Consider the following 10,915-nt stretch of genomic DNA (forward strand, 5'->3'; position numbering starts at 1 on the left):
AGCTCGGAGCAGATTGACAAGAGCCCGATGAAGGAGTAAAATGACTGACTTCCAACAGCATTGTGATTCCAAAAGTACCAGTAAGTGATGATCCCAAATACTACTGCAACCAATGATCCATCTAGTCTGCTCATTGTTGCAACCAAGAACCATGACAGAGCCACAATCATCCAGAACCTTTAAGTCTGGGCGTCCATTTGTACTTCAGCTTCCGAAATCATCATGTCTTCATTAACAGTGCTACCACTGAAATGGTGCTGCTTGTTTTCCATGAAAAAGGGGAGGACAATATGCCAGCACAAAACTAATTCACTAGAGCAGGTAAACGGCCGGTGTTGCTTCCTGAATGTGCCCCGTTCACAAACATTTAACTTCTACTGGTCATTGTATTGTATAGCAGGACTAGCGGTAACAGTGCATTGAGAATACTAAACCTTCGGAGTTAAAGGTCCTTAACATGAGATGAATACGAAAAGCTTGGTTTGATAAGATAGCCACAGCGACACATCCAGCAACCTATCATGTTTCAAGCGCTTGGTTTCCATGGTCACCAGATTGCAATGTAGAGTTATGGTATGACTACGTTACACATTCAAAAATGCAAAGATTTCTCCTTCACTCAACTGATGGCAGGCAAAGTCCTCTCTGATGTTATATTGGTATAATAACCCCCAATGTCCTTAAACATCCACCCTGATCAACCGACAGCTAGAAAGAGGACAAACTCTAGAAGAAACCTAGTTTCACATGGCTGGATGAATGAGGAACATGAGTGGATTCAGACTTCCCATCCTAAAATGGGACCTCTGGATCGACTTCAACAACGTAAGTTTTTACAAAAAAGATCTTGTTTCACAAGCCTGCACTGATGCCACACTCAACCACTAAAACAAACAATATGAACAATTAATCAATGTGGCGTTTTTTTTCTAATTAAACAATACACTATCAAAAAAGTGCTTCAGATAAGTTTGTGGATAAAAAAAAACAAGTTTGATGTAAACAAAGTTTGATGCCAGAGCTCTGTAGAGGCAATAGGTATGGCTGTTTGAGCTGTGAAATTAAAAACACTCAAGAAAACAGTATGTCAACAAAAAAATAAACCCTTTCGAGGGAAAAATCAACAGTGATCATTAAAGTGCATCCCTGGATGTGAACCCAACCCAACCCACCCCTCCTTCCCTTGCCTTCCCCTCCACTTCCCTCCCCATGCTGATCCCCTCAAGTAGAGCCAATGGGCGAAAAACCCCAAAGGCAGACAGAGGAACCTCTGCTATATGGAGCAAACTGCTGCCCAAAGGACCTACAGAGGAACAGTCTAAAAATCCAGTGGCAGTACTTTCATGAGAAAATAAGCTAAAACAGTTTTATGCAGATAAAAACATGGTGGCCACAAATCAATTCTTCCAGCTTGGCATCGAGGTTTCTATTTCTTGGTAGTGTAGGATAGGTGCTGGCTGCTGACAGAGGAGAGGCTCGCTGTGACGGCAACCTCTGTCCTCCACTTCTGACCTGATGGCAACTTCCAGACGACCAGGGGTTCAGAGGGCAGAGGAAGAGTCACTGATAGGTAGCCTGCCCTGACGCACACAGGTATGGATACAAATGACAGGTGAGGGAAGGTTCTCAAGACACTTCCCACCTCCCCTCTTCATAACCTAGCTTGTCCATGATCAAAGATGTAGTGTGCAAGTGCACATGTTTTTGTTTTTTTTAGTGTGTGTCTGTGTGTGTGTGTGTCTGTGTGTGTGTCTGTGTGTGTGTGTTGGTGATAAGGTCCAGCATCATCATGGGCACACGTGGTTTCACCGTCTCTCACAGTGTCTCTTGTTCGGCAGGGGAATGGTGGGAGTGGGGGTGCTGGTGGAGGGGAGGCAGCAGGGACTGCAGGGGAGACTGGGGGGTGGTGGGAGGGGACTGCTGCAGGGGGCTGAAGTGTGGGGTGGTGTGAGGAGGAGAGGAGCGGTAACAAGAGTAGGCAGAGCTCCCGCTGAGGGTGGTGGTGGGTGAGGCAGGGAGGCCCGCAAGGCCGGTGGGGGAGTCGAGGAGGGGCTGGTTGTAAAAGAAGAATGCACACTGGTGGATGAAGGTCTCGATGATTGTCTGGTAGGTGCGTGTGGCAGTCAGGGCATCCATCGTGGTGAAGTCCGGCCTCATGAGAGTGGGCCAGAAACAGATGGACAAGTTCTCACTGGTCATCAAGTTCAACCTGTTCAGCTGGCTCACCCTGGGAAAAAACACGCAAATAGACACAGATTTATTCATACAGTGCAGATAAACAGATGGGTGTCTACCACAAGAGACCAACAAATGCATGGAAGTGATTTAAACAGCAGACAGGGAATTTACTTGTGTAAGTGGCTCAGTACATATTTGAAGACATCATAATTCTCCCTGGGGAACTTCCTCAGGACATCCTTCATGGTGTACAGCCTCTGTTCTCTGTCATTGATTTCTGCACACAAGCGGAGAAGTGACCATTAATACAGAGACCTCATCATACACGCAATAATATAAACTAAAATGTCTCTCTCCACTACCAGGAAAACTATTCTTGTCTTCTTCAGGTCTGCCAAAATCATTCCCTACCCTCTTCCTTTCTAAAGAAATAACCTTTTATGTTGTAGTAAAGACCCTCCCAGCCCAGCAGTGTTTGCTTACTGAACGCATCCAGTAGGTCCACCTGCAGAGCACAAGGCACCAGGGGCTCAGGCAGCTCAGAGAAGAAGCTTTTGAGGGCTCCAGCCACAGTGTTTATAGAGAAGTCTTTCTCCACTAGGTCTAATCCGTGGTCTGCACAAGGAGAATGAGGGAGTTAGAGAGATCAGAGAAAATAAGCCCATCAGTAGTAACCGTCATCAGGACCGAACAATCATCTGCATGACACTTTCCTTTGTTAACTCTGTTTATGTTTTGATTAGACAGTCACATAATTACATGTCAAACAGCTGGTTCAAACAAGTCTGATGAGCGACTCACCCTGTTCAAACTGCCTCTGCATGCTTTCCATCTCTGACTTGTTGCCGCTTACGCGGTACAAACCCTCTGTATTCAGGCCTGAGGAAAGACGAGCGCAGCAGAGAAAAGGGGGAAGACATGGGGGGGCACAGCGTGAAACAAGCAAAGCACAAACACTTCATTAGCCCCGCTGCAAACAGCCATGACAAAACAGATGCTGGCAGTTCTTAGAGGAGAACTTGTAGTACTTTAACATCACATTGTGGTCATGATCAGGTACACTGGTTTAGATTTAGATAACAATGATTACCTGATTAACCGATAACATTAACTGATAAAAACATGTTTACCCACAAAAAAATAATTAAATTAAACCAGATTTGCATGCATCACATGAATGTTAAGTTAAAAGGCAGAACAGCCTACCTGTTGTTTCAATGAAGCGGACACACTTTTCAATGAAGAGTGGGATAGGTCTGTCAGGAGACACGGTATTCACTAGGGGGACCCCAAAGTAACTGCTCTCCGGGGGCTTGGGAATAGCTGGACGGGGCTTTGGTCTGGTTTTCTGCAAAGAAGGAAAGACAAGAGGACTGAGTGTATCAAACAGGGGTAATTATATTGATACTAAGTGGCACTCATTGTTCCGCATCAGCAGCAAATCAGGAGTTACTCACACTCAGTCAAAATGTCTAGATCCTCCCCAAGACACTGTAGTTTAAAAATGCTTATTGAACAGTCACCTCAGTGTATTTATGCCTTCTGTAATACTACTAATAACAACACTATTAACAACAATGTGTGTATTAGATTATGGACAAGTGAATGAAAAAGAGGTTCTTTTTCTGGGTTCAAATAAAAAAAGGAGATACTAAGACCTACCTTGGCTGTTCGTCTCAGGCTCTTCAGAATGTTTCTCTTTTTCGGGTCTTCGCTCTCCTCACTAACAAGACTTTCGCCTTTCAGGGTCCCAAAGTCATCTTCCTTGGACTTTGGAAGAGCTCCCATCTCATCATCGCTGCCTATGAAGCTCGTGCGGAAGCTGCTGAACTTGCCAAGCCGCTTGGAGCGATCACGGTACAGGCGAGGCTTCACCCCCACTGCTGAGAACTTCCTCCTTCGCTCCAGAGAGCTGCTGTCTGCTTCACTGTCTGAGCCGTTTCCATTGGAGTGCATCCTGTTGGAGTTACGGATGGTGATGATTTTGCCTTGTGTGCTGTCATGTGGCACTGAGTAGATGATCTCTTCATTGCTAGGGCGGGGTTTTGAAACAGCATCAATGGGTTCCGCATAGTCTGAGGGGTCATAACCCACATCCCCACCAGGAACCCAGGTAACAGTAGAGGGGAGGGAGCGACGGTGACCTAGGGTATCGATATATGGGTTGCGGCTCACCTTCCGAAAGTCAAAAGTGACGCCTGGTTTAACTCGCACTTGGGGGGGTATTTTGTTGTTGAGTTTGTTCTCAAAGTCTCTGATATCAGAGATGACAGAGATGTCACTGGAGTCTAAGTCTGGCAGGTTGAAGCCCCCACTATGAGAAGTGAGTGTGCCATCATAGTATGGTGGTGATGGCTCTACATCATCCTCTGAATCCAGGAACATGGTGACAGGACTGGGAGAACTGCAGCGTGGGGAGTACACAGTTTCAGTGGTGCACGCTTCCGCAACATTATCGTACATGTGTGTGGCCTCCACAATGTTGCGTTTCTCCACAACCTCCATCAGAAAAGAATGGAACATTTCTATCCTGTGCAGGCCTCCCACCACACCCCCGGATCCACAAACCACACTATTGAAACGACCCTCAATCTCATGGGCTAGCTCCTCCCCCTGGATCAGCTGTTCACAGGCATAGTCGCTGTCAGTGAGCTCTGCCTGACTGTCTCCCACTGCCAACAGCTGAACTGGTATAATGTCCTGAACCTCACACAAGAAGGCACAGAGGGTCTCCAGGGAGGCTTTTCTTGAGACAGAGTACACAGCAATGTAGCCGTGTACTAACCTGCTCTTCCGCAAAGTGAAGGAGGCATGGTATGAGAGCAGAGAGAGCTCTATAGCCAGCTTGTGTCCACCAACTGTCTGCTCCAGCAATACGGAGGTGCCACAATTAGACATGGGCCTGCAGTGCTGATGCATAAGGAAAGGTGACAGGAGCTGCTCGATATCATACGAGTCTCCACACATTAAGCACATGACAATGCGAAGGTCTGCCTCGGGGGCCGGCTGATGAGGAGAGTCTCGGAGACCTGGAGGCTCGGGGAGGAGGGGTGGGGAGCTGCTACTGAAGGATGTGCTCCTCCTAATATCCAGAAGGCCCCTCAGCACCTGGTTGATTTGGGTCTCATTGACATTATGGCCATAGCCCACACCAGGGGAGGCAGGGTCTAAAAAGCTACACTGCAGTCTCCTTGCAACCTGCTGTCCCTGTGTTATTAGGTTTAAGGCAGTTTCTCCACCTATATCCACATATGATCCGACGCCTCTTTTAGTAACTAAAAGCAGTGATGTTGGTAGCTGTGATAGCTGGCTATCCCTTCGACCTAGAGTTGACTCCCTAAGTCGCTCAAGGCTCTCAACGACATAGGAGAGAGATTCTTTTGAATTATACAGACACAGACATCCATGGGGGGTGAAGGTGGGGGTGTGGAAGGAGTTTACTGGAAGACGAACATTTCCCTCGATAGGCCGCAGTGTCAGTTCATACATCTTCCCGTCTAACACATACCAGTCATCATTTGTGCAGAGAGCCCTAATCTCATTGGCAAATTCTCTGGCCAGTCCATCCTTTCCCAGTATGACAAGGTTAATTCTGTCGGCCTTGGTGTCCCCGAAATGAGCTTTCACATCTAAGAAGGGGTAACACGTGGGGAAACGTGACACTAAGATTTGTTCAATCTTAGAATCTCCACAGTGAGGACTGCTAGGGCAGGTCTCCTTGGTAGGGTGATAGACAAAGTGGATATGCTTCAATACCAGCGCATCCCTTTCAGCTGGAAGCTTTTGTAGCGCCTTGAATCTCTGTTCCTCCCCCAGGACCTCTTGGATTGCCCCCATCTTCTCTTTGCTAGGCTTGGCATCCACCTCAAGCTCATAAAAAAGCTCAGAGTACTCCAATAAGAGCTCCTGAAAGTCTTCTTTAGCACGATCAATGATCTCCTTCTGATGGCGGTTGTACAGGTCTAAGTACTCCGTCTCCTCAAGCCACTGGTAGAACTCTTCATTCATGATAAAGCTGCGGGCCTCCTCCCAAGGTTTGCCAGGTGTGACAAAGGGAGAGGAAGCTAATTTGTGTTTGAACTCCAGCCTCATCTCTGCCCGTCTACACTCATTGCGCAGATGTTCCAGGTGGGCATTAAATATATCCTCTGCTTCACCAGTCTCCAGTAGGTCTGATGGGATTCGCTCATCTTCCATGTTATCAATGTGAGATGTATCCTCCCATGGTGAGTCCTCAAGAACAACAAACCAGTGGGCAAAGTGCTGCTTGGACTCTAGGACCTTTTGTACCCCAGACCAACTCAGTTGATCTATCTCATCCAGGTCAGGCACCAAAGAACTAAGTGCTAAAGGAAGAGTGCTTAGGTATATTTTGCGACGCCTCTCAATATGTTCTTGCTTCAGACGGTAGACATGCTGTTGAAAAAGCTTCTTGCATTTAGCCGTTCCCTCCAAGAACACATACTCTTTGTACTCTGGGGAGGTGTTCATTCGCCGACTGGTGTTTAACCAGGTTTCATTATGATTCTTTACTATACGATTTATAAGCCATTCATAGCGATCTTTGGCAGATGCTATCTGCTGACTCTGGAGCTTTAGGGCTTCAAAATAGGGAATGATCTTGGGCTTGCCCCTGCTCTTATCGATAAGTTGAACCAAAGTGAGGAAGGCAAGGTCCACATTTATATTTGAGCGTGCCGATGTCTCGACTACTGGCAGACTCTTTTTTGTGATTGCAAACGTATGCGCATCTTTTATGTAGCGCTCAACTCCTTCATCACATTTGGTGAGGACCAGCACAATTGGTTTCTTAGTCTTGCTAAGCTGACCATACAGGTTAGTTACAAATTTCAGCTGGTCATCAAAGTTGCGGTTCATGCCTCGGCTGACATCAACGCAAAGCAGGAAGCCATCAACCTGCAGCTTGCCCTCAGGCATTTGTTTTTGCTCAAAGTCTTGCTCCAGGCCGAGTTGATCTGTACAGAAGTACATGAGCTTCTCTGCTGAAGCCAGCTTTGTTGCGGCTGCCCGTTTGATATAGGGCTGCATAGCAGTGCTACGATGCGGCTGAAATGTCTGGTCATCGATGAATTCTGTTTGCTCCACAACATGCATCCTGCACTCAGGTCCCTCCTCCAGAACCCGTGACACCTCCCCCCAAAACAGGAAGTGATCATTGTTGACCACTCGACCCCCAAAGTCACTGGTGCTCAACACTGATGTGTGGTCCAGGTAGAAGTCATCAGCACTAGGCCGCACATACCTATTACACAAGCAGGACTTGCCAACCCCACATTGCCCCTTCTCTTTCTCTGTTCCTGACAATCCCACCACAATGAGGTTGTAAATGGGCGATCGGGCATCTTGCTTTTTCGCCATCATAGTCTGCTGACGCTCATCCTGCCATAAACAGGCACTGTATAAAGGAGTTCACTTGAATATTTGTCCATACAGTTGCTGATCCACAGTGGATATCAGATTTCACTTTCTTCGGCTGGGCGTCGATTTTAATAAATGGCAGCGCAGTGATATGAGCTGAGAGTTCTTTCATTCAGTCCTTCCATGAATCAGATCCTGTCAAAAACAAACAAAAAACAACAAAGAAATCAGACAAATTGGGCAAACAACAAAACTACGTTTTGAATGAAAAAACAGGAAAACAACCAATGGAAAAAATGTCAGACCCTTAACCTGTCAACATTAAAATAATAACATACTGTTGTAAAACATGCTGCTTCGTGTTGTAATTGTCTATTGTGGTGTTGCAAATGTCTGTCAACTTGCATAAGGTCATTTCATATATATATATATATATATATATATATATATATATATATATATATATATATATATATATATATATATATATATATATATATATATATATATATATATATATATATATGAAGAGGGATATATATATATATATATATATATATATGAAGAGGGATATATATATATATATATATATATATATATATATATATATATATATATATATATATATATATATATATATATATATATATATATATATATATATATATATATATATATATATATATATATATATATATATATATATATATATATATCCCTCTTCACAAGAGAGTGACCTCTAATAAATAATAGACTCTGACAATGTCAAGAGTCACATTTTATCCATTTTTGTGCCCACATCCTCGGTCTACCAAAAGATATTGATGCAATGGATCTTCTCAATCCCCTGAAGGTCAGGTATAATGGTCCCGGGCTGGTGAATTCAACTGGTCATAAGGCTTTAAATACAAGTCATGATCACAACTACGGCCTGGATCTTGTATAAAGTGTGACCATTTGTCAAAAGCAATTAATTGTCATATGTGTGAAATCACTGCATTAATACTGTTACAAAGCGCACCGAGCTGTTATCAAACACTGGGCGGTTTTTGGCATCGTATCTAGCCGTCAATAAAAACACAATGCAGACACTGTTACAGGAGCAGCAATGTCAGTACCATTCATACTATCTCCTGGCAGGGGGCATAGATGTAGTTACAGTACAAGTAACAGCCAAACTAAATACCATTTAATGAGGAAGAACACATATCTTTACATAGTTCATTTAAATGATGATGTATGGCCCATTCTGGGGCACTGTTGAATTAATCTGCTAATTTTGTTTTGGAAACCCCATCACAAGTGACAGTCCTCAGCCCTAAGTTACTGAACTATAACAGAAAACTCAGATAACCAGCAAATCATTTTTTTGCTCAAAAATAGTGCCTCACTTTAACTATGGCTTTGATTCCAACTGTTGCTAATTAATCTCATATAACTAATCAATCAACTAATTTCTTCTGTTCTGTTCCATTCTCTGCAGATAAATTCTTATATCAAAATCAATGACACTAGCCCTTTGAGAAATGTTGGGAGTGGTGCTCTTTAAATTACCATGTCAGCTGATCAGTGATCTAGGTGACAAGCATGAAAATGACTACCAGCATGTTGTGGACACCTCAGTTTCTTCAACCTAAATGAAATAGCATCTATCAGCCCAATCCTCAAAGACAAATGTGAATGAGTGAGTGAGTGAGTGAGTGAATGCATGCAGGGCTTATTGATAGAGTCAGACAAGTGCAATCCATGACAAAGGACACTGAACTCCCTCAACCCTTTCAGACATGTAATGTTAATGCTTCCATTATCATAGCATTGACTAATGCCTCCATTACTATAGCACTGATGCAATTCTGCAGCTCATGATTTCCATTCAAAAAGCAAAACTGACCCACTGCAGACTTTCACTTTCACGTGCACGTGATTCAGCTGAGCCAAAAGGAGGAATTACAGCCTCATATCGAGATATATCCTGTCACATGAAGTGACAAACACATCAGAAGCAGACAGCTCAGGCAGGGTCAAAAGCAAAACCACGGGCAGTCCACACCGCTCAGCTGAGCTAGGCCTGATACCCAAATGAACAGACAAGTTCTCCTTTTCCAGCAAAAACAACTGAACTGGCCTGTCTGTCACCATCAACACACAGCTCACCAAAGAGGGCATCTTCAAGCAAATTTCACTCGCATAACCTGCTTTACTTAGATAAGATCTGGCAACGCAGTGTGTTTGTGCACAGGATTAACAGTTAACATGGGCTGTAGGGTGCACACAGAGGGGCTGACCACGCCAGGCCCGCTGTCTACATAATGAAATTGCAGAGCCCCCCCAAAATGTGGGATAAGCCCACCTTCTCCACACCGACAGACAACGTTTGAAGAGCATGTATTTACCCAGCTGTCTGAGGGTGTAACACTCGACAGCTTCACCGGCAAACAGCCCATAAAGACGAGGGGTGAGCATGTAGGGTACATACCATCGCAGTTCTCCCTTTCTCCTCTTGCATCTGTCAGGCCAGCGCTTGCCGCAGCCCTCGCCGCCTGATGTGCATAAGCATAAAGCCCGCAGAATACACTGTTTGTCGTCTCAATTCACAGATATCGCCGATTATACCGCAAACTTGTGCGATCGGGCGATTTGATTTAAATATCCATTACCCATGCCGGGGGATTCTCTTGTTTAGCACCACTGTTTTTTTTCGGCTGCAATTAAAAACACACGGGGGGGAAAGGAAAGAAATAAATATTCCATATGATAGAACAATCCAGTTGTGTTCTCGCAAGGGGGCTTTCCTTCACGAAAAATTCAGGCGTTAAAAAAAAAAAAAAAAAAAAAAGCCCAGCTTAGCCGTCTTCTCCTCGGTTCACCACGTTGCTTTTTCAATAATTATTCTGTCCATTGTTGTGCCCACATAATGCTGAGGCCGGCCGCGCACACGAGACAAACGGCTGAGTTTGTTGCAATCGCCGTGGCGTTTTCGTCTCAAACACGCTTCTACCGCAACAGAAACTGCTCGTGTCCCGGTGAATTCGTGAGCAGATTGCGTGTGTGAAAGTGGTATTTCTGCCAGCTTTCCGATAATGGCGGCGGCCCTCCTCCCCGGACCTAGTTCTTCTCTTCTTTTCTTTGGGAAAAGGGAGCTGTGGAGACAGAAGCAGCGGAGAGAGGGACTCACCCAGCGGCGCCCTCACACAATTGCAGCAGGTCGCTGCTCTCTGCTGCTAGCTCACCAGTGTACTGCATATGCGGGGCTCGTTACTCTTGAGTAATCGATTTCTCATCGCCCGGTCTGTATATTAAAAAGTATCGCCACAGTTATTGCCCAGTCGTGGCTCGACAGCAGCCGTTTTTGTTTGTT

The 10,915-nt window shown here is 45.0% G+C and overlaps 1 protein-coding gene across 1 annotated transcript; it reads right to left on the reverse strand.

Annotated features, from left to right (window-relative positions):
• Positions 1-1,680: 1,680 nt before the first annotated feature.
• Positions 1,681-10,914, reverse strand: arhgap35b (Rho GTPase activating protein 35b). Its single transcript, XM_037118635.1, has 7 exons — positions 10,034-10,914; positions 3,841-7,752; positions 3,385-3,526; positions 2,980-3,057; positions 2,662-2,793; positions 2,350-2,455; positions 1,681-2,227 (listed from the first exon to the last, which is right to left on the reverse strand). The coding sequence occupies exons 2-7, from the start codon at positions 7,558-7,560 to the stop codon at positions 1,816-1,818; spliced, it is 4,590 nt and encodes a 1,529-aa protein (XP_036974530.1). The 5' UTR covers positions 7,561-7,752; positions 10,034-10,914; the 3' UTR covers positions 1,681-1,815.
• Between the last annotated feature and the right edge of the window lies 1 nt (position 10,915).

The sequence above is a fragment of the Acanthopagrus latus genome, chromosome 13 (genome assembly GCF_904848185.1).
Source record: "Acanthopagrus latus isolate v.2019 chromosome 13, fAcaLat1.1, whole genome shotgun sequence".
Classification (NCBI taxonomy): Eukaryota; Metazoa; Chordata; class Actinopteri; order Spariformes; family Sparidae; genus Acanthopagrus; species Acanthopagrus latus.